This window comes from Pyrus communis, chromosome 11 (assembly GCF_041283825.1).
Source record: "Pyrus communis isolate YQ-2024b chromosome 11, ASM4128382v1, whole genome shotgun sequence".
Classification (NCBI taxonomy): Eukaryota; Viridiplantae; Streptophyta; class Magnoliopsida; order Rosales; family Rosaceae; genus Pyrus; species Pyrus communis.
The window spans coordinates 3,823,230-3,847,406 of record NC_142575.1 but is presented as its reverse complement, the minus strand read 5'-3'; the positions used below and the strand labels follow the sequence as shown (position 1 = coordinate 3,847,406).

Here is a 24,177-nt window from a genome sequence, read left to right as displayed (position 1 = left end):
GTTGATGATTGAATTATTACTCAAACGTTGATTAACGTGCTTATTTTTTATTAATGACACATAATTTAATTTGAAAATTTATTCTACAACTTTAGTTTACCTAACATTACTCTGGTAAAAAATTGGAAAGTGACATGTGAGGAAGTTCTTACTATATCAATCAAGACCCTGGGCCCTTGGACCTAATGAAGTTGCAATTAAGAAGACAAGTGGAAAAATCTTTGTGCGATACCAAATGTTAATTTACTTGAATAAGTTAGTTGATCACGTATATAAACCACTAATGATAATTTATTAGAACTTCCTTAGGGGCCATACTCCAATTTCTCTAATGCATATAATTACAACTAAAACAAGCAAAATAAATAAATAAATAAAACATAAAATGGAGAATATATATGCTAAGAGAGTATCAATCTCACGTTAGGAAAATGATGAATATTGTATGTACTTATAAATAAATAAAAACTAACGAAAATGGCTTGAAAACTTTGAGTTTTAACAGTAAGGACAAAATAAAAGGTAAAGTGAGTAGTACCAGGTTTGACTTTTTAGTGTAAAAATGTGGTTTTTCATTAAAGTGAACAGTAACGCGGACTTTTCGTTAAAACTCTCTATAAATAATTGGGCTACTCCTATATTGCCGATTGATTTTATGGTGGAACCTCAATTTTTTTTTTCTTCAGAATAAATAACTATTCTAACGAGAGAACAAAGCATGCAATCCATTTGTTTGGGAAATTTTCCAGTGTATCTGTTTCATTTCATCGAAAACTATAAACTCTAAATTCGTCGGAAAGAGATCCTCTTTGGATCTCTTCCATCAAGACCCACGGATCAAGTGATCCGGATCCTTGAAATTTAATCCAACAGTTAAAATTATTATAACTTTTAAAAAGGACCTCTGTTTTTAACTGTTTGATCAAATTTCAAGAGTCCGGATCGCTTAATCAGTAGGCCTGGTGGAAGAGATTCGAAAAAGATCTCTTCCCAAATTCGCCAACAGTTTTTCCATATTGTATATGTACCCTACACGTGGTTTTCCAGTGTGTAACGAGATTCAAAAAATAAAAAATAAAATGCCAGGTGGTTGAAAATGACATACATAGAGCTTAATTTGCCACTAGTCTTGGAGAAATTTTTTATTGTGATTGGAATATGGGTGGTACATTACTTATTTTTATATAAGTGGTAGGAAATTTTATTTTTATATAAGTGGTAGGAAATTTTATTTTTTTAAGTTATCAACTTTTTAACATACATATTCTACCATTTGTATAGCGACACGTTGTTTATCACTCCGTGCATGTATCATTTACTTGAATAAATGATACATCAATTATTGAAATAAAACTTAGTAAGTTAAAATCTTTATCATAAATTTAACATGTATCGATTATTAATAGAGACCACAAAGAGGTCATACAGAAAATAAGTGTAGAAAATTTAATCTCAAATTTTTGGTGTGTAACGTTACTATATACATTTATAGTCAAAACTATGTACGAGCATAACCAAAACTCCATCGTTTCAGACTATCTTACTGCTTCATGCAACTACCCAAACTCCCCCACTCACCAACTTTGTACCGCTATATAAACACCAAGGCTCATCCAACTTCAAAGTACAAAACTGAAACACTCCCAACTCAGCAAGTCCCTCTTACTGAGAGCCATTGCTTTGAGCTCCAGACCTGGCAAACTCTCAATCATGTCAGCTGGAGGGAGAACATTCGGAGGAAGCCAGAAACAAAACGACAGTGACGGCTTTATACCAAGCCTTAACCTCCAAGGACGTTGATGTCGTTCACCTTCTCCTCGCACCGTATCTCGAGTGGTGGTTCCATGGCCCCCCAACTCACCAGCATTTGAACCGCCTGCTCACCGGCGCACCTCCGTATGACTCATCGTTCAAATTTGTCCCTCTCTCGATCGTTGCATTTGGGTCAATGGTGCTGGCTGAAGGATACGACGAGGTTCGTTCGGTTTCGTGGGTGCATGCATGGACCGTCACGGATGAGATTATTACCCAGGTCAGGGAATACTGCAACACGTCCGTGACGGTCACGCGGTTATCCTCGCCGGATATCAGATCACAGCGGGGGACTTGCCAGAGCGTCTGGCAGAGTAAGCTCTCGGATGATAAATCTGTGCCTGGCATCGTTTTGGCGCTATAAGCCTATAACTAGTAATTAAAATAATGCTAGGTTAATTATGATTTGAAATCTTACAAATTAGTATTAGTTTGAAAGGGCACACGAAATAACCAAAGTAACATGCAGTGTAGCGTTGTACTATTTATCTGGTGATTACGCAAGTATTAAGTGATTTGGCTGTCGAGTATATAATTTGTGTATGGATAATGTTAGAGAGGCCTCCCTCAAAAAAAAAAAAAAAAAAAAAAAAAATGTTAGAGAGACCATCAATTTAAATCAGAGAAAAATGTAGCAATGATCTCTCAACTTTAACCTAATTGGAGCAATAGTCTCTCAATTAAAAATATGTGACCATTGATCCCTTAACTCATCAACGTGCAGCTATGGTCTTTTTTGTTAACTTCGTGTTGAAATAAACATTGCTACAATTAAGTTAAAGTTGAAGGACCATTGCCTCAATTGGGTTAAAGTTGAGGTACTAATTCTCCAATTGAGTTTAAGTTGATGGACCATTATTACAATTTTCTCATTTGGTTTCCATATTTGGTCCTTGATTCAGCCTCACGTCCATGGCACATGACTCATGTTGACGAAAGTTCTATCGGAGTTGATAAAAATGATCATAACTGCAGGTTTTGACGAGTTAAGGGACCAATGGTCACAAATTTTTAGTTGAGGGATCATTCATCCAATTGGGTCAAAGTTAAATGATCATTGCTACAATTTCCTTTTTAAATTATATTTTGTAAATCATATAGCAGTTGTTGATAATTAGATTATTACTTAATTGTTGACTAATGTGCTTATTTTTTATTGGTAACACATCATATAGTTTACAAATGGTTTAAACATTGATCTCTCTAGCATTACTCTTTGTGTATCTTGCCGTGTGGAATGAGCACGATCAACATTGTAACATGGTCGAAGTCGCAGTGATACACAAAGATGAAAGCATGATGAACTTGCCAGGATCCTTCTCTCAAATTTATCAAACCTGAGCACCTTTTTAAGGTGCGTGCAAAAAGGTTATTATTTAAATTATTGGAAACTTAAATCAAAAAACCAAAATTAATTGATGAAGTTTAGTACAAAAGTATAAAAGTATTTAAATGTTATCAATGATAATGAAATAATAATTTTTATGTCCGACTCTAATTCAAATGTTAGTTTAAAGTTCTAAAGTACAAAGAACGGAAGACTTCCTGCTTTGCAGATGTAGAAGAATACTATTTAACCGTCTAAAAGTGATCGCGTCGCTTATTGATTCCTTTCTTCGATGTATCGATAACATAAGCTTTTGCTTTATGGCCGAAGTATCAAAAACATCTTAAAGGGTTGCAAGCACTTCATAGTTCATATGCATGTTTGTTTTTTCAATCTACGTCGCTTCAGGGGGTCTTTCCAACATGCAGTTGCCATCCATTTGGATCTATTTCCACCTGAAAACAAGACATAAAAACACTCATTTGACCCTCATCAGTGATTCAGTATAGTATTACTGTATTAGTAGCCAAAGTAGTGAGGGATGTCAGGAATATGACATGAGGGAAGAACTTGTTAAAGAACAACAGTTTCTACAATTCTGATCATTGGCGTCAGTTGTTCTTATGTTGTCGTCCTTACCCACAAAACGCTATATGTCGAAGGGCAAGTTTTGTTTCTCGACGACTAAAATTCATGAAATTAACTCAATTTATTTGCTTAACATGATGGAGCTGCATCAGAACTGAAAGAATTAAAAGTACCTGGAATGCCTTGTCCCTCCAGTGAAACGCACAACCGCGGCCTTCCATGTGCTCAAAAATATATTTAGGAAGCAATGGTTTGAAGGATGTGTGGAGCTTTACTTTTGTTAGGCTTCCACATGCCAATAGAGCAGCAGCAAGGCCGTTCTGAGTCAATCCCGCCAAGTGTAAAATAGTAATGTTCTGTAGGCGGTTGGTGTTCGCAAGAGATAAGAGTCCAGCATCGGTGACAGAACAATATGACAAGTTTATCTGCAACATGAAGAAATGAACCCATGGTCTTAATTTTGCATCGACTTTAATGTTCCAGACACAGTGGAAAGGAAAACTACCTGTCTGAGGTTTTGGCAAAATTGACCAAGCGCAAACATTGCGTTATCATTGATGTCGATGCACTTTTTTATGTCTAGAACTTCAAGTTCCCTGCATGCCCTTGCAATAGTTGAAAGACCCACTGTCGAGACACGAGGACATCCTCGAATTTCAAGTATCCTTAACCTCAAACACTGTGACAATGATATTAATGAAGAATCTGTAATTTTATCGTTATAAGCAATGTTAATCATCTCCATTGCAGGACATCCACAGGCAATTTTTGCAATGCCGGCATCAGTTATTCCCGTGGACCTAAAGGGAGAAAAGAGAGGAAAAAATCCCAATAAAATTACTAGCAGAGGAAAAAGCTTATGAAAAATGCATAAATTTCGACATGGCATTGGTATTTGAGAGCTATTAACTTGACATGCCAAATCAGGATATCAGTGCCTACATTATTTTGAGAGATAACACCAACAAACGTTTTTGTTTTAGAAACTTGACAGCAGATGGAAAAGTTAGTAGAAACTACGAAACAAATGCAATTTAACCAATAAGGTGATACACAGATCCTGTCTTAAAAGAATGTTCAAACCGAACCTATTTGATCATTCAATTCATCAAATGATAGAACACCCCATACATGTAGCAGTCAGTCGTTTCAGATTTAGGACTGAAGGGAATACCTACTAATCGCTAAAGTCACTAACCTGTACAAATCGAGCTCTTTAAGCTTTGGACATCCACTTCCAACATGTGTAAGTCCATCATCAGTAATGTTCAAGCAGATCCCCAGCTTTAGACTACGAAGTTTGGAACATCTTGAGATATACTTTAAGCCTAAACAAATCAAAAGTCGTCAATTATGAAGAGATAGAAATTACACACGAAAAGTAGTTAAATCACTCGAAGGATATGTTAGATTTGAAATAAACCTTCATTGTTGATTTCGTTGTCTGTGACATCCAATTCCTCCAAGAATTGGCAACGCTGTCCAATCAAGAGAAAAGCGTCTTCAGAAACAAGGCTACACGATTCCATCCTGAGGGAAGTGAGGGAGGTGCATGATCTTGTTATGCAGTCTATAGAGGCATAAGTTATTTTGCGGCAGCAGGTGATGTCTAATTCCAGTAACTCTCTATGGGATTGCACAAGGAATGAGACACACTCATCCGTCACTCCCGAGCACTTACTTAAGCTCAGCTCAGTCAGTGAGGCACACCAACTTCCAATGGCTTTTGTCGCAGAACATGTGACCAAACAGCCATCTAGTCTAATTGATCTCAACCTCGAATAATTAAGTAGGCATTTTCCCAAGTCAGTGGTGACCTAAACCACAATTTTAAAAAATGTCAGAACAGATTCAAGCAAAGAAATTGTGACTAAGGTGATTACCATAGAGGGTTTCAGACTCACCGCAGGACCATATGCTAAGACAAGCTGCTTCAGGTGTTCAGCACCATTTGTCAGAGAAGACAAACCCACGTGACTGATATTCTGACATTTCGACAAATTAAGCGTCTGCAGAAGAGAAAATTAGTGAAAACATTAACACACATACAGCTGAAATGAGTGGAGAAAAATGAATGCTGCTCTTATGATTTTTAATTGGATGTTGTTAAAGTGGAAAAAGCTCATGAGGTAGACATTCACCGTCAAGTTTTAGAAAAGTGGGCAGGGCGGAAATCTATGATTCCCTTATGTTATATAAATACATAATATATCACTAAATAGCGGTGTCTTAAACTTATGTAAACTTATGTAAAGCATCACAAGCAAATGAATACCTTGAGGGACTTGCAACTATGGTTAAGTGTTGCAAGGCCTTCATCATCAATTCCAAGGCATCCTTCAAGAACCAAATCTTCAAGATGTTGTAGTTGCAGGATAGGTGGAAGACATTTTTCTGTGATCTGCCGTACAAAGCATACATGTTTTTCTTGTGTTCATAAAAACATCCGAAATGGCTTGTACCAAAAGAAGCGAAAAACATTAACTTCCAAATATAAAACTGGATCAACTGGGCGTGCATTCCTCCATCTTAATTCACTTGTACCTAGTTTTGTTCATGATTACATAATTACATCGCCCTAATATATCTCCGTAGGCGAACAAATCAAGATCAAACAAGCATCCTTTCAACTAATGATCCACCACCGAAAACTTACCCCTTCGAAGTATCATATGCACAATGATAAATCATTTAAGAAACAGATAAATTTACTCTAGACACGCGAAAAACACGTCATGAGACCTACAATTATAATCGTATTGTAGTTTGTAGATCGGGGTAAATGTTTGAAAGTAGAATATCGCTTGTATAAAAAACACCATCAAATGCAAATAGCTGAAGAGTGAAAAAACAGGGAGAGCCAGAGGCAAAGGAATACCGGCAAGCAAGAGAGATCCAAGCTCCGAAGCTCCTTGCATTTCATAGCGATAAATCCAACGCCCAGATCAGTGACACGTATGCACCATCTCAAGCAGAGCAATCTCAGCTTTCTACACCCAACAGCCACACAACCAATCCCGATATCCGTAATCAACTTACACCTCACCAGCATCAACCTCTCCAAGTTTTTGGCCTCCGCCACAGCCTCTGCCGCCGCGTCAGTCAACTCAGTGCCGTTCGACAAGTCAATTTCCACCAAAAAAGAACAGTTCTCCGTCAACCTACGCAGCCCAGTGGCTGTGAAGTGTCTGGAGCGCGAGAGATTGATCGAACGGAGAGTGGACTTCCAGGAAGCAGAGAGTGAGGCGAGTAAGGGGTCGTTGACGCGTGGACAGCAGGAGAGATCGAGGTGGGAAATCGAAGGGTAGCGGTGGAGGACTCTGTGGAGCAGCTCGGAGCGGAGGGGCTTGAGGGATTTGCGGTGGAGGCGCTCGAGGAGGTAGAAGGACTTGCAGACGAGAGAGAAGGACTTTCTAGTAAATGGGTCGTCGTCTAGGTGGTCGAGGACGGCGTGGATGATCTCGTCGGTGAAGAAATCGAATGGGTTGTTCATGGCGGCGGTGGGGCTGAGCTTTTTCATGGGAGTGAGTGCGTGCCTAAGTCGATAAGAGTTTGAAGGCGACAAACTAAATTAACGGAAAACGGTGGATATGGGGGAGGGGGAAGGATATCCGGATGTCAAATTACGGTAATATCCTTGTTGACCATCGACTCTATTCTCTCTTACTAGGGGAAGTAAACGTCTGCGGGAGGAGAAATGTGTAGTTGTGACCGGAACACGGATAATATATCATGTATTTTTATGTAAGTAATAGAAAATTTTAATTTTTAAGTTATTAACTTTTTAAAATATATATCCCACCATTTATATAAGAACACGTGGTGTATCATCTCGTGTGACGATCACACTAAACAATCTCTTTTGGAAAATCTATCCTGGGGAGGGTGCACATGGTACGGCAATATTCTATTCTCATAGGAAAATTTGAGCTACGACACGTAGAACGAATAAGTCCGTCATAATTAATTAACAAATTCATATTAATGAGTTAAACAAAGAATTTTTACTTATAAATAAAAAAGAATATCAAACATATCGTAACGTAAATGTCAAGGTTACGCATTTCATTTCACGATCCTATGAGTGACGTGCAACCAACCAACAGTCCAAAAAGGAAGCGTGAAAGTGGAATCTGATGGTTCTCAGGCGGAGCTATGATCAGTAGCACGGCACCATTGATCTATATATGATTCACGCTCGATCACGGGTCAAAAACGACCCGTGCATACACAAGCACGTTGGGGTCACAACTTAAAAAAGTTAATACTAGAGAGACTAAATTTAACCTTCCTAACATTTTCTAAGTAAAAAATTGCCGGCACGTTAGCAAAATCAGATGGTTCTGAGCTGTTGAACTGGTGGAATATGATGCTTCGCAGCTTTAAGAGATGTGCTTTTCAATGGAGAATATCAACAAAACCCAGTTCTCATGTATTTGGGTTCAAAACTCCGATTACATATGAATCCAAACATATGATAAATTGCTTCTGCATTTAGTTTCTTGAGGATCAGCATGAGCACAGTAAGATTAACAACTATTCAACCATTACATATCCGCAACGAAACAACACTCGACTACAGAGAATAGGAACTGTAATTTTCGGTTACTTCTTGGCAAAAGTGATGGCAACGGCGTTCTGAGGGGTGACTTTGAAGCCTTGAAGGGCCTGCATGGCGATCGATGACTGAATGTCATCTTCATACTCTACAAAGGCGATGCCTGGCTTTGCATCAATCATCCTGACTTCCCTAAACCCTGCAAACTGTTTGAAGAGCAGTTCGAGCATATCGCTAGTGGTTTCGTGGGGCAAATTCTCAATGAACAGAATATTGTTCGGAGCTGCTGCTTCCTGTGCATTTGAGTTACCATGGCGGGATGGGGCCTGTTGACGATACACAGAGAATTAAAATAAATCCACCATTCAGAGTGTGGGAGGGAGTTGACAAAGAAGTAGAGCAAATAGCATTGCTTAGCAGTGATCATATCGATAACAATACCGTTCTGCCTCCATTTTCAGCAGCTGCACCATTTTCGGTAGCAGGTTGTTGCCCTTCATCACCTCGCCGCTTTCTTTCAGCTGAATCAACAGATTTGTTTCAAAACGTAACTCACATGATATTAAACAATCTAATTTGAGCAAACATTTTTGTCTATAGAAACTGAAAATTTTGATATTCTGTATCAGCCACCTTGTACATATATCCAACCTAAATAGACCTTACTATATTAAAACCACGTCAATCAAATATTATCTTAATTTTCCCAAGTCAAGGGAAAAATGAATGCTATAAATAATACAGTGATGTTCCTGCAACCAGCAGGCCAGAGAAACCCAAACAAGTCAAATGCAGTCCATCAAATTTCTCTGGACGTGCGGCCAAAGTAAGACAGTACTTTAATACTCACAATGGCTTGCAAACTATCACAATAATATTACTTTTTCTTACTATTAGCACGCACATACCCAATAGGTTCCAGTGGTTCAAGTGGAAGCAATGTGTTCCTATGCCCTGATGGTTCAATTGGAAACAATGCGTTCTTAAGATCCTCGGGAACATATAAAGCCAGTCCTTTCATTCATTGTAATCTTTACATTCTTATGCTATAACGATGGTTCACGCATATCATAACTAATTTTAAGGTTATCATAATTCAAAGAAAGTTTCAGTCACCTTTGTCTTCCTGCTTCCTTTTCTTTTCTTTTGGAGCTAAGGTTCCTTCTGCTTCAGCAATGCAATCTGACTTTGTTTTGGCATATTGAATCCGCTGCACCAAATAAATTGTGCTCATATTTACATTTTTGAATAAGAAAATTTAGTGGATGTGAATATCCCAAAAGTTAAATCAAATGCCATCATTTGAGAAAAAACAAAGCAACTCAAAAACAGAGTGCATGTTAACATTTATGGTGAACGCATCATTGTTCCGTAAATAGATTCTTTCCTTTCAAAGTAAACTTCGAGGTACCAATAACTTCATCTTCCAGTGTCTGCAATGTCGGATATGGTCTTCAAGTTCACAATTAAAACAAAATCATCCTCAACGATACACACGCATACATATAGAACTAAAAATTGAGAAAAAAAGGAAGAATAATGCATAGGCAGGAAAGCTTAATATGGTTATAGAATTTGGATTAGTAACAAGCACGTCCAACATATATTAAATACGCTCCCAACTGGGCTCACTCAATTTTAGACTCACCATGGGTTTATCATAAAATGGAAAGTTTTGCATCTGCCGCACAGCATTACTAGCAGAAGCCACTTCTAGAAATGCAACCCATGCTTGCCCCCGAAGCCTGGGTGTCTTCAAGGCAACAACATCCAAAATCCTTCCATATTGAGAGAATAAGCAATAGAGGGACCTCTTCAATTCTGCAAAGTTAAAAAAATGCCACTATTAACATACAAAGCTTATACCTAAAGGTAGTAAAGAGCATCTTTTCTTGCTAGACAATTCAAAATTCAAATGCAAAAAACCGAAGCAAGGTGTCAAGACCAACATCGATAAGAAAATCGTGATTACTCTCTTGCCTATATAGCGTCGCTTTCTCAATTTTATGATCCATAAAAGCACCCCGGTGAACCAGAATCAATTTACGAACAACAAATTGTCTAGCGTTGCATTTGGTTTGGTGGATTCAGATGATGAAATTTTGAATTGATTCTTCATATAAACTATATGATGAGACGCTAGAAGTAATAAACTTGATTAAATGAAATTGAAAATCTTTGAATCCCTTGAGAATTCAATATACCATGTATATCAAATGGTTAAATCTAAACCCTCCTTTTACATTCATCAATCAAATTCAACCTGAGTAAATTTAAGCATCCAATTCAATCTGCAACCAATTTCTCAATCACCAACTATTCCCAATGTCCACTAAATTCACAAATGCCCTAGCTTCTGAGCTTGCACTCACCAATTTAAACCAAAACCCTAAACCCCAAGTAGTACTAAGAGAACTTAAAATTCAAAATTACAAAAATAAAGCTTAAATTTTGCGTGCTATAAATTACTATGGTGAGTTTAAAATTAGAGACCCAACATTTAATTTTCCTGTAGTTTCTTTCTTTTGTGATTTTCTCGGCAACCAAACAAAGGGAACAAGAGATAGGGCAAAGATTGAGTTACCTTCTTTTTTGATTTTCTCATTGAGGTTCTTAATGTATATGGTTTGGTTCGGTGGAATGTCCCCTGAAAGCATGGTCGCGCAGAGAGAGAGAGAGAGCGCGCAGAGCTTGAATTGTGTAGGGGGGAGAGAGAGAGAGAGAGAGAGAGCCTCGGTGACGAATCGGATCTGAGCCCTAGAACATGTTCATAGCCGCCATTGGGCTACAAGGTTTCTGTATACATTTACGGGTCATTGGGCCTTGCTCTTTTTCTTTTGGGTCAAAACTTGGGACCTTACCCTTTATAATCCCAATTCCTTACCCTTTCGTACAAAAGCCTCCAATTAGCCCACATGCAAAGGCTTGAACTGCTTATAAATGATTAAAAACCATTTTTATAGAAAATGTCTTTAGGTTACAAAAGTATTTAAAGTACTCCTTGTATGAAGCAGTATAATGTTTTTTTTTTCCTTAGGATTTATTGTCATTTTACTAAGAATTGATTCCAAAAGTATTTTCATTAAAAACGCTGTCAATTATTTTAAAAGTACTTGTTAACGAGCCCATATTTATTTGGCTCGTTTGTAAATCATAATCTGACACACAAAGATAAAATAATAAAAAAGCAGGAAAGAAATAATTTTGGATGGAGCAATAGTTTTCAATGCTTCGACGTTCTTGACTCTTAATGGAGTCATCTTATAATACAGAAGATATATATATATATATATTTTTAAACAAACGATATTATCTACACTAAGGGGGAAGCGGTGGGCTTAACCTCACAATGGGCTAACAATAATGTGGTTTAAACTCGCATTTGGTAAGAATCGAACCTAAGACCTCTCACTTACAAGATAAGAGAAATATCCCTAGACCATAGTACTAAGCGACAATATGGAATAGTATTATTTAAGTGTCTGTTCTAACAACAAACATTGAATCTAGTGACAATGGATTGTTGTTTTTTAATTTTTTTTTCTCTTTTCTTATTTTATTATTATTATTATTATTATTATTATTTATTTTCTTTTTATTTTCTTTTTTTTTTTATAAAAGAAGGATAACTGGTGGTAAGTCACTGTTGTCCATTCTTTTTTATCCAGAGAGGTTATGAGGAATTTCACCCTATCCGTAACCACAGTCATCATAAGCAAGTTGAGTCTTAGCTGTTAAGATTGGTTGATTCTATCAAGTTATTCGGTTGAAGGTCTATCAAAGCTTATAATCCAACCAATGTACGTTGTTCTAAGGTAACTTAATTGTGATCTAAATTAGATTCCATGTTAGAGACCGCGGTGCATACATACCTAGGTGGTTAAACTCAATCAGTATTAGTTATATGTTCTTAACATGCATCCACTACTACAAAAGTGGCTTGTTGTGTCACTAGTTGGTGTTAGTTTTATATAAAATATTAGAAGATAAGACATTTCCGACGCCCTCTTTACTTAGTGTCGGAATTACTGTCGGGTATAAGTGACATAAACTGTCTATGTCGCTTAAAACCGACATAGACTGTTAGTGTCGCTTATAACTAACATAGTGGTGTCGTATACAAAGAAAACCGTGTCGCTTTCAACCGACATAAAGTTAGTGTCAATTAAAAAGAGAATCATGTAGCTTCTACCCGACACTAATAATTATTTTTAAATATTTTAAAACTTCATGTCGGTTGTAGATGACAGGTTGGTGTTTTTATTACGTGACAAAATTTTGGGGGGATATTTCCTACTATTTTTTAGATGAAAAAGAGGTGGGATTGAAAAATTTCCCAAAATTTTTCACTAGAAATTTCAAATCTCCATTTCCTATTATTTTACCTCTCTGTCACAAACTTTTCTCTCATTTTTGTATCTTCTCTCCACTCATTGCATCTCTCCATCCATCACTCCTCACCTCACCACCACCAACAATTTCTTCCCCTCATGATGTTGCCCACTCAAAAACCTCCCACTCTCCTCCTACAATAGCATTAGCAACCCAACACAACCTCGAAGCATTCTCCTCCTCAACCTCACCGCAACGGCGGCGACCATCACTTCCCCAGTTTCTTTTTCTTCCCCCTTTCCTTCTCCTGTTCTTCTCCCCTTCTCCCTTCATCTCTCCCAAAATTGGTCAATGGAGCAGCAATGGGGCAGATTCTCAACCCAGCTTACATCTTCCTCAATGTTTTTAGGCTCACCTTAATAGCAAAGCTTTAGGCAGAGAATTATATCAGGAAGTCTGGTATAAACTACACGATTATAAGGCCCAGTGGGTTAAGAAACGACCCTCCAACCGGAAATCTTGTAATGGAGCCAAAGGTAACACCTCGTCACACTTTGAGAACTCTCCCCATTTAATCTTGTTAAGTACGAAAACCCGTGTTGATTTAACTTAATGTTGTCTATGATCCCTCTTGATAGGACACTCTCTCGGAAGGCAACATCTCTAGAGACCTAGTTGCAGAAGTGGCTGTAGAGGCATTACTGAATCCTGAAGTGTCTTACAAGGTTATGGAGATAGTTTCACAGCCTGATGCCCCTAAGCATTCGTATAAGGATCTTTTCAGTTCCATCAAGCAACGGTGATCTTTCACTCACTCAGTGTCGTTCCGGAATCCAGAAAAAAGACATGTTGATCGGCAGGCAGCACGAAATGGAGGAGGAGGAACTGAGTAGCGGCCAGAAATAGTAGTGGAGGTCGTCGACAGAGGAATTGAGATAGACTTTTATTTTATTTTTTTATTAATGGTTTGTGGTGTCGGTCAAGGCCGACAGTAGGTTATTATTTTAATTGTTTAGTTGTAACTTGATGTCGGTTAGTGTGAAATCCTGTTTCTAGATTTCACTATTATAATCTACATATTTGTATTATTGAGATTTTATATTATTTTTCGAGAAATTATATTAATTTATTTGGATTTAGATTTTAATTAAATTAGTTACGAAGTTTGGAAAGTAATTATCTAAAATTCGTTGACCTTTCGACGTCACAAGTAATGTATTCGAATAGATCTTGAAACTACGAGCGCATAGGCGAAAGCCGTTTGCGAATCCAGATTATAACGGTATGGATACGAATATCTGAAGTTGTGTTACTAAACTATAGATTTTAAATTTATTTTAAACTCCCATCTTGTGGGAAAGAGGCCATTCATATTTATGTGAGTTAAGGGAACCAATTAGAAGGGGGAAGAAGTGATTTTGGTGTTAAATCCGGACTTATGTGATTTATTTGGATTATATTGAATTAATGTACCTAAATGTGTGCATCAAAATGTATGTACCAAAATATATTATATTTAATTAATGTACATAAATGTTTGTATTGAAATATATGTACCGAAATGTGTGTACCTAATTGTGTGTATCTAAATGTATGCACCGAAATGTATTATTATGAATTTAAAGTACCTAAATGAAGAAGACAAAGTACATCGAAATATATTGTATAACAAAAATTAGTTTATCTAATGTTTACAACAAAATATATTACGATGAATGAAATAAAAATTAGAATTGTAATGAAATATAATTAATGCATTAAAATTAGGAAGAAAAATAGAAATAATTAAAACATCAAAATATAATTAATAAATGAGGTGATTAATGTGTCAAGGAACTAAAACAAAAATTTGATCTTACTCATAGTTTTAGTCTAAAAATCATCCTTGCAAATGATTAAAATGAAGTTTCCTGTTGTTAATATTAAAATTGCTATAGTTATTAACTTTTCGTACGTATTCTAATAAAAAATGAACAAAAAAATACGTGAATTTTACCGGACAATCCATAACCCAACAAAGACAAACCCAAAAAATAGATTTATTAGGGCTTACGTCCATTCCTTCTCTCCTATTCATATTCCAAACAAGTAAACCTGCAAGGATCTCTTTCCCCGGTGTATCTTTCCCCCAACAGCATCTTCTCCGGATCCCTTTGAGGATCTTGTGGATATATGAATCGTATCCGTTTATCGTATATCGTGCGGTCAGTTTTTGTCAGATACTGTTTGTGTTTTAATTTTAAATAAAAATATTTAAAATGATTTATAACCGCACGATGTACGATGAACGGACACAAGTCACGGATCCCCGAGATCCGCACAAAGAGGATCCAGTGAAGATCCGAATTACAAAACTAAGTGTAGTCTCAACCACATGGTTTATCTCACTACTACAAAAAGCACATTGCGTGACGAAATAAGATTTGTTGCGCAAAGTAAGATTTCATCGCTGAAAACCTTGCGCGACGAAATTTTTGTCACGCAAAGCTCGTGAAGATAGGATTTGTGCAACGAAAATTAATCTTCATCCCGCAAATGTACTTTGCGTGACAAAATATTTCGTCACACAATGTTTTTTATTTTTGATTTTTGATTTAATTAAATTAATTTAATATTTTGCAAGACAAAATATTTGGTAACGCAAGATTTTGCACGACGAAAGTTTTTGTTTTTTATTTGTTTATTTAATTAAATTAAAATTTTGTTTTATTATTTCCATTATTTAATTCAATTATAGTAATTGTTTGTGGGACAAAATATTTGGTAGCACAAGATTTTTTGAATTTAATTTAATTGCATGACTTTATTTTTTAATTACTTTAATTTAAATTGAAATATTCAAAATAAAATTACATATGAAAAATAGTGATCAAATTATCCATAATATACATTTTATTAAAATTGTACATATAAATTAACAAATTACAATAATAAAATCCTAATACAAGTCTATTGTGGTGGTGGCGGCGGAGGATATTGTTTAATTGTAATATCCCACATCGCCCGAGGGAGTGGATCCTGTAAGCCTTTGTATATTCTCATGTCTACCTAGCATGAGACCTTTTGGGAGCTCACTAGCTTCAGGTTTCACCGGAACTCCGAAGTTAAGTGAGTTCACACGAGAGTAATCCCAGGATGGGTGACCCATTAGGAAGTTCTCGTGTGAGTTCCTAGAAATAAAATCGTGAGGGTGTGGTCGGGGCCCAAAACGGATAATATCGTGCTACAGTGAAGTCGAGCCCAGGATGTGGTGGGGGCCCAGGCCGGGATGTGACAATTTGGTATCAGAGCCAATCTCTGGCCGAAAGTGTGTGCTGATAAGGATGCCGGGCCCCTAAGGAAGGTGGATTGTAACATCTCACATCCTACATCACCCAGAGGAGTGGATTTTGTAAGCCTTATATGTATATTCCCATCTCTACCTAGCACTAGACCTTTTGGGAGCTCACTGGCTTCGGGTTCCATCAGAACTCCGAAGTTAAGCGAGTTCGCGCAAGAGCAATCCCAGGATGGGTGACCCACTGGGAAGTTCTCGTGTGAGTTCCTATAAACAAAACCGTGAGGGCATGGTCGGGGCCTAAAGTGGACAATATCGTGCTACGGTGGAGTCGAGCCCAGGATGTGGTGGGGGCTCAGGGCGAGATGTGACACTGATACCGTCATAATCCTCAACTCCTCAACTTTCACCGTCAAAGTCCTGATTCCCTAAAAAAAAAAAAAAAGGTCAAATAACCAAAAAAACAACATAAAATAATACCAAAAAATGGGCATAACCTCCCCTAAAATCGGCATACCCCAAATCCGACACCAAAGTCCACCCCTCACCCTATTCCCAACCCCAAACCCCACCCAAACCCAAAATTAACTCCAAAAACACATTAATGAGAAATAAATTAAAATTGAGAGAGAAAATACGCGCGCTTTGGCAAGATTGAGAGTGAGTGAGAGATAGGGAGAGAGGAATAAGTGAGAGATAGGGAGAGAAGAGATAGTAAGAGAGAGAGAGAGAGAAAGAGAGGAAAGATTGAGTGTGAGAGAGAGGGTCGGATTTGAGGAGAGGGAAATAGATGAAATGTAAGAGAACTAGAGAGATACATTGAGAAAATTGTGAAGGATTTATTTTGGTTTTAAAAACCGTATCACTTTGAGCGACGAAAGATTGGTGCAAAGTCTTAAAAAAATTTTAAAAAAAATTCCCGCACCCCATTTTTGGAGCCCACCCAAATTTTTAGGGTTTTGCGCGATGAAAAATTTATTCGTCGTGCAAAACTTTGCGCAACGAAATATTGGTCGCGCAAAGCTTTAAAAAAATTTTAAAATTAAATTTCCCACGTCCCATTTTCAGCACCCGCCCAAATTTAACGATTTTGCGGGACGAAATATTGGTTTGTCGCGCAAAATTTATAGAAATAAATTTTATTAAACAATTTAAAATATAAATTTAAATAAAAAAACAAAATAAACAAAGTTTATGCTACGAAATATTAGTATACGTTGCACAAAGTTTTTAAAATATAATAAAAAAAAGAAAATAATTTCATTTAACAATTTAAAATATAAATAAAATAAAATAAATAGGGTTTAGGCGATGAAATGTTGATTTGTTGGCAGAGAAAATGATAAAAAAATAAAGAAAATAAATTAGGTTAACAATAAAAATTTATATATATAAAGGGTTTAGGCGACGAATGTCACATCCCACATCGCCCAGGGGAGTAGATCCTCTATGCCTTTTATGTATATTCACATCTCTACCTAGGACGAGGCCTTTTGGGAGCTCATTGGCTTTGGGTTCCGTAGGAACTCCGAAGTTAAGCGAGTTGGGGGTGAGAGCATTCCCATGATAAGTGACCCACAGGGAAGTTCTTCCGTGAGTTCTCAGAAACAAAACCGTGAGGGCGTGGTCGGGGCCCAAAACGGACAATATCGTGCTACGGTGGAGTCGAGCCCGGGTTATGGTGAGCGTCCGGACCGGGATGTGACAACGAAACTGTGACATCCCACATCGCCCAGGGGAGTGATCCTTAAATGTATATTCCCATCTCTACCTAGCACGAGGCCTTTTGGGAGCTCACTGGCTTCGGGTTCCGTAGGAACTCCGAAGTTAAGCGAGAAGGGGACTAGAGCAATCCCATGATGGGTGACCCACTAGGAAGTTGCTCGTGAGTTCCCAAAAACAAAACCGTGAGGGAATGGTAAGCCCAAAGGGGACAATATCGTGCTACGGTGGTGGAGCGGGCCCGGGAAGTGATCCGCCCCGGGCTGGGATGTGACAAATTGGTATCAGAGCCTAACCCTGGTCGTGGTGTGCCGACGAGGACGTCGGGCCCCTAAGGGGGGTGGATTGTGACATCCCACATCGCCCAGGGGAGTGATCCTTAAATGTATATTCCCATCTCTACCTAGCACGAGGCCTTTTGGGAGCTCACTGGCTTCAGGTTCCGTAGGAACTCCGAAGTTAAGCGATAAGGGGGCTAGAGCAATCCCATGATGGGTGACCCACTGGGAAGTTGCTCGTGAGTTCCCAAAAACAAAACCGTGAGGGAATGGTAAGCCCAAAGAGCACAATATTGTGCTACGGTAGTGGAGTGGGCCCGGGAAGTGATCCGCCCCGGGCTGGGATGTGACAGAAACATTAATATTCGTCGTGCAAAGTTTTAAAAAAATAATAAAAACTGTAAAAATAATTTATTTTACAATTTAAAATATAAAATTATATAAAAAAGAAAATAAATTGGGTTTAGGCGACGAAATATTTAGTTTTCGTCGCACAAAGTTTTTAAAAAATAATTTTTTATTTTTGTAAAGACTTTACATGACAAAGTTTAAAGTTTCGTTGCGCAAAGTGACTTTGCATGACGATGTGTGTTTCATCGCGCAAAATTTCATTGTGCAAGACTTTGCGCAACGATATGTGTTTCGCCGCGGAAGAGGGTTGTTTTTACTAGTGAATCTTTCCCTCCATGATATATCGACTAGGTCTCATGTTTGATTTTTAAATAATTTTAGATGGTCTAGTCTCATGTATTCGACTGGGTGTTGAATTTGATACAAATTTTTTTTTTTTTATAATTGAATTGACTATATAAATATGCATGTATATAGTTTGGTGTAATATGAGTATGAAGCGAACAAGGTTAATTAAAATAATATTTGCATGCATGCGATTCAATATTATAGTATATAGGTTATTGGATTTCTATTCTTGCATCCTGGGTTTAAAAGTCTCCATCTTCTAAATTATTGTAATAGTTTCAAATCTTCTCCCTCCCTATTAATAATAATAATAAATAAATAAATAATAAATAGTAAAATAACAACATTCAACTCTAAAATAATAAATTCAATAGACATTAACTAACACAAAAATTAGCTTGAATTTTCTCTAAAAATGCTGTGTGTGTTGACTAAGTCTAAATCAAAAATGTCAATTCATCTCTTTTTTGGCTGAATGTGAAGAAATTATAGAGTGGTACCGTATCACCACGCCAGCGGTGATACTTATACTCAAAATCTGCCATATATACAACTTATTTACAGTTGGGTTAAATATCCATTTTATTCTTAAAACATAAAAACTTTAAAAGAGAAAAATGAAAAATAATTCTGCAGCCTTGGCTGTCGGCGTTGGCGTCACATTTTAGAATCGGACGGCAGAAAATCAAACCTTCAGATGGAAAAGTAGAGGACCCAAAATCAAACCTTCAGATGCAAAATTAAATAAACCAAAATCAAACATCGCGTTTTAAATCGGACGGCAGCCTCTGCAGGAAATCAGTAGACGACATGGGTTTCCGTCCAGGCGCAACCTCAACGAGTCTGGCAAAGCTCTCGTCCATGGGGAACAAGTGTGCGAGGGTCAGTGCATCAGAGAGAGAGGAAAGAGAGGGTAGGAGGAAGAATGCGAGTTTGCCGCAGTTTTGTTTCCTTTAAATTTCATTTTTATGGTAATTTTAAGTTTAAGTCTAGTTGTATAATAATCGTACACATGTTAAATTTTAAATGGAAGCACTATATGCTGATGTGGTAGTACTGTACTACCTAATAATTTCTTTTGAATGTGTTTGGGCCATAAAGAAAAATAAGGCCTGCTATTAGGCAAATCTATTTTTATTTACATAGTCGCACAATTCTGTTCCACCAATTTCTAAGCTTAATTTAGGATCTTATCTTAGCACTCCAACGACCAACTCATTTCACCTCAACTCGTCCAAAGGCTCAAACATGGTGCTCCCCAAAGCACATCTGCCATGCGGACGACCAAACCTGAAAATATCTGACCTCCTTAAATGTCAATGAACACATCGTCTGGCAGAATGATGTTATTGCATTTATTCGTGTGAAACTCCATAGGACAAAGGTAAAGGCCACCGATCATAAATTACAGTAAGTGATAGCCAAATGGCCGATCTACCCCTGCTCAACGATAAGATCCATATTGCTCCTTCTCAACTACCTATAATAGAGGTAGAGGCCTTCAAGCTTAGACATTTGTCAAATTAAATCTATACGATCATACAAAACCTTGAGTGGTTATTCAATCAACCCAACTTCTTTTCAGCAAAACCTTTAGCTATTCAGCTACAATCTCAAAGTCTTCCTTTGAAGCAAACACTGCCTATAATTCTTGAGATCTAAAATTTTTATAGCTCTGACCCTTGGTATGATTCGGTTGAGATGCAATTCCAACCACCCTGATCACCTCTTTGATGGAATGTTTTCCGTTTGAGTCCAGTTAGATACCAGTGATATCAGTTTGAGTCCAGTTAGATACCAGTGATATCGGCTAACTACTAATTAACATGGCCTGAATCTTGCTGGAGTTTACTACTTTACATTTTCAAGTCTATTTTCTTTTTAAGTCATGTAGCATAGCTCATCAACCTAGATTTACTTTTGTAAACGTTTGTAATCTTGACTTCATCATAAAATGATCGCATTCAATTTCTTGTTTTAATTTCTATTATAATTTCGTTCACTTTCTAGGCAAATACTAGCAAAATCACACTAAATTGTAACTCCTTGTTCACTTGTGACACAAAGAAGAACTTAACCGAACCAGCATTCCACTCGGTGCACAATCATTTGGTTAAAAAGTCAGTTTTATACGCAACTCTCACACTCACTCAAACACATTTAGTTTGTTGGCAACCTTCAATAATAGCACACCTATTTTCTTTTTCTCTCAAACCATCCCATGGCACTCAGACTAGAAGCCATACTCGGGACAAATACATGTTGAATCCAGTTTAAGCTCTGTCCAAGTTTCGACACCAAAATAATGTTTTACTGTCTCCTCTCACCTTTCGCGATCTCTCACTTTCTATCTGTCTCTCTCTGATTCTTTAGAAGCCATCTCTCTGTTGTATCAATTCAAGAATAATTTATGAACTTAAAAAAGCTAGACTTTAACAAGGTCTCAGATATATAGGTTGGAGACGAGTTAACTTAATCGAAGTCTCTGAACGGCAACAGGCCTTATTTCAAACTCTTAAACTCAAACTCATCTCCACATTTATGAAATGGTAACTCAATTACAATTTGGAACATCTTCGGTGATTTTCTTGAACACTTTATGAGAAAAAAGATAGAATTGAAAGGAGCATAATATCCTCTCTTTTTTTTTCTTTTTTTTTTAATTGGCAACGATAGAAGGAGCATAATTAATATTCTTAAGAAAATGGAATGCACACATGACTAATTTTAACACAAAAAGGAATATGCCACATAAAAAAAATTGAAAAACTTAGCGGTAAATTTGCATACCCTAAGTACTTTTAGGTGGGTATTTGTGCAAACTCCCATTAGATAGTAAATATTATATAACCTTATTTAGTTTAATACAAGATCCTAATCAAATCTTGCATGCCGACGGAAACTGATTCTCTTGACCCAATTCAAATCATTTCGTTTGGTAAACATGAGCAGGTAAACGTGGCTTTGCATATGCAAGCAATGGCTTCGCGAGTAAGAGATCGTTAGTTGACTCGGTGAGTTCGATGCTTGACTCAGTGGGTGGCACGTGCCATGTAAACCCATGAAGAAGCCTAGCAAACAGCATTACGGTCATGGCAGTGCCGAGTGTACTCGCTACGCAGCCCCGCATCCCAGTGCTGAACGAAATGAACCGCAACTCCGACTCGGTGAGCACTACCCCTGACCCGTCGTCCTTGAGGTGCCGCTCTGGCTTGAACTTGAGAGGCTCGTCCCAAACTTTAGGGTTGCGGCCGAGTCCGACTCGGCTGAGAAGCACGTGGCTACCCTTGGGGATCAAGTAATCTCCGACGGTTGTGTCGGCCATAGACACGTGAGGCACATTGAACGGTGCCACCGGGTGGAGGCGGAAGGCTTCTCTGGCGCAGGCCTTTACGAAGTTGAGCTGCGACAAATCCGACTCTTGAACTTGTCTGTTCTTTCCGATCACAGCATCGAGTTCTTGTGTTGCTTTCTCAAAGAGTTCAGGTTGATTTATCATCTCTGCAATTGCCCATTCAGCAGCATTTGAGGGATTGTCCACTGCTGCCATTATTAGTTCCTGTATCCACACAACAAATATACATGTTAATTTCTTGATCATTCATTGGTACTTACTAAGAAAAACTGGCAGAAGATGCATATCATTTCAATTTAGTCGTATGGAGGAAAAAGAAAAGAGATTATATTATGTGTTAATGAATTCCACGTTGATGGAAGGAAAGACCTTGTATGGTGGTACAATTTTTGACGCATTTGAGATTACACATGAATTAGCAACAACACTTACAACAATATAGTATTGGGTAATGCTAGGAGACTAAATTTGTAGACAAAATATTGTAAACTAAATGATGATATGAAAGTTGATGATTGAATTATTACTTAAATGTTGATGAATGCGCTTATCCCCTATTGGTAACATATCATTAAATTTGCAAATTTTGTCTATAAATTTAGTCTGCTTAGCACTATCATGTAGTATTACACAACGATTTTTGTGTTTATTGTACTGTTATTGACGCATTTGCGATTCATTTACATTCTTAGCAATATTTATCTATATATACATGCATTTACACCTAATAGTTATAAGAACATGCACGTAATACATATGAAAATACAATAATTGAGAGAGATAGTAAGAGAGAGACTAACATTGACTTGAGCTTTGATTTCTTCCAGAGACAGTAAGGGTTCGCCATTCTTATCTTTCAGAGAGATAAGAATGTCAAGCAAGTCGTGTGCCTCCTTGTTATTGCCAAATTTCTGATGTTCACGAACCCTCTCTTCGATTAAGGGGTCTTGGTATTTTCTTGTATCTCTTATGGCATCCTTGATAATCTTCTCATGGCCATCCAAGTCAAGCCCTCTCAAGCATGGAATGTAATCGGATGCAGAAAATGAATAGATGTAGTTAAGCATTGTAAATACATTTTCTAAATACTTTTGTTCCTCCAAACCAGGCCCACCATCCTCCATTTCCTCCCCAAAGTACCTCTTGTTGAGAACCATTTTCTTAATCACATTTGCACAATAATGTTGAGTGGCAAGTCTCAAATTTACAATGCCACCACCTTCATTGTTGTTGCACTGGTTGTACACATACTTGATGATGTGATCGGCCTCTTTAACCCTTTTGTCCGTGAGCCACTTGTGCCTCATTGGAGTAAGCAATTCGCTCGCTATTACCTTCCTCATTTTCTTCCATTGTTCTCCGAAGGGCACCATAACAGCAGTTTTGTACCCCTTGGTGATAAGAAAAGTGGAAATGCTAAGCGGACGTGATGCAAAGATTGCGTCTTGCTTCTTTAAGATTTCGCGGCTGAGTTGAGGGCAAGTGATGGGAATCACATTCGTGTTCCCAAGACGGATGCATGCAATTTCGGTGTTCATTTCGTCCATCATCTTGTGTATCCACCGGAATGTGGGCTTGTTAGCCAGCAATTCGGGGAGGTTGCCGACAATAGGCCATGGTTTTAGGCATTTTGGAGTGGGAGGAAGTGGATAGTTTGGCTTGAATACTTTGCTATCGTTTTTATTATCGCTTTGATGCCAAAAACGTTTGATCAGAAAACGAATGAAGGCGACTAGCAAGCACAATGAGAGAAGGCCAACGTTGGTTTCCATCACTGCAGTAGGAAAGAGTTTAGACTTGTTTTTTTCTTGTTTTCTTTTTTGAGGTAGGAATGGTAGTGATTTAAAAAGTTGGCGGTGCCTATAAATATATATATAGGCATGGAGAAATGTTACTGGAAACAAAAACACGTGAAATCTAAAATATGGGTAGTGGGCCTACACGTTTCAGCGGTGTTGTTGAGTACCAGACCGACCGGTTGTCCCTGTGGTGTGTTAATTCTTTGACTGTTTGAAAATTCGACCCGCCACAAAACCAAACAACAAAAATATGGTGAATTTTGTCATTGTCACATTAGGGTTATCTAGTGAGCAACGAATTCAAGATTCAATGTATATATGTGAGATTTTCCTAACATTTAGGTATTTCTAATCAATGCATTAGCTAGTTATCATCTAATTTTTGGCCCAAACAAAAGAAGATAATAGTATCTAATGTGTTTTTGGTTCT

At 37.6% G+C, this 24,177-nt stretch overlaps 3 protein-coding genes and 1 pseudogene across 4 annotated transcripts; 1 reads left to right on the top strand and 3 right to left on the bottom strand.

The window, feature by feature from the left end:
• The first annotated feature begins 1,500 nt into the window (after positions 1-1,500).
• On the top strand, positions 1,501-2,516 carry LOC148692694 (wound-induced protein 1 pseudogene; annotated as a pseudogene).
• Positions 2,517-3,211: 695 nt separating this feature from the next.
• On the bottom strand, positions 3,212-7,417 carry LOC137743001 (F-box/LRR-repeat protein 3). 2 transcript variants are annotated; one of them, XM_068482925.2, is made up of 8 exons: positions 6,606-7,417; positions 6,003-6,128; positions 5,632-5,736; positions 5,151-5,544; positions 4,926-5,055; positions 4,233-4,527; positions 3,901-4,152; positions 3,212-3,594 (listed from the first exon to the last, which is right to left on the bottom strand). In XM_068482925.2, exons 1-8 carry the CDS (start codon positions 7,245-7,247, stop codon positions 3,544-3,546), a joined length of 1,995 nt encoding a protein of 664 aa, XP_068339026.2. In that variant the 5' UTR covers positions 7,248-7,417; the 3' UTR covers positions 3,212-3,543. The 2 variants fall into 2 exon arrangements, with proteins under 2 accessions (XP_068339026.2, XP_088536682.1); XM_088680556.1 differs by having other exon boundaries at positions 3,910-4,152; positions 6,606-7,305.
• A 719-nt stretch (positions 7,418-8,136) lies between these two features.
• Positions 8,137-11,051, bottom strand: LOC137743289 (U2 small nuclear ribonucleoprotein B'' 2). The gene is made up of 5 exons (XM_068483157.2): positions 10,870-11,051; positions 9,934-10,106; positions 9,402-9,495; positions 8,727-8,806; positions 8,137-8,611 (listed from the first exon to the last, which is right to left on the bottom strand). Exons 1-5 carry the CDS (start codon positions 10,940-10,942, stop codon positions 8,333-8,335), a joined length of 699 nt encoding a protein of 232 aa, XP_068339258.2. The 5' UTR covers positions 10,943-11,051; the 3' UTR covers positions 8,137-8,332.
• A 10,153-nt stretch (positions 11,052-21,204) lies between these two features.
• LOC137743860 (phenylalanine N-monooxygenase CYP79D16) lies at positions 21,205-23,775 on the bottom strand. The gene is made up of 2 exons (XM_068483794.2): positions 22,749-23,775; positions 21,205-22,152 (listed from the first exon to the last, which is right to left on the bottom strand). Exons 1-2 carry the CDS (start codon positions 23,718-23,720, stop codon positions 21,520-21,522), a joined length of 1,605 nt encoding a protein of 534 aa, XP_068339895.2. The 5' UTR covers positions 23,721-23,775; the 3' UTR covers positions 21,205-21,519.
• Between the last annotated feature and the right edge of the window lie 402 nt (positions 23,776-24,177).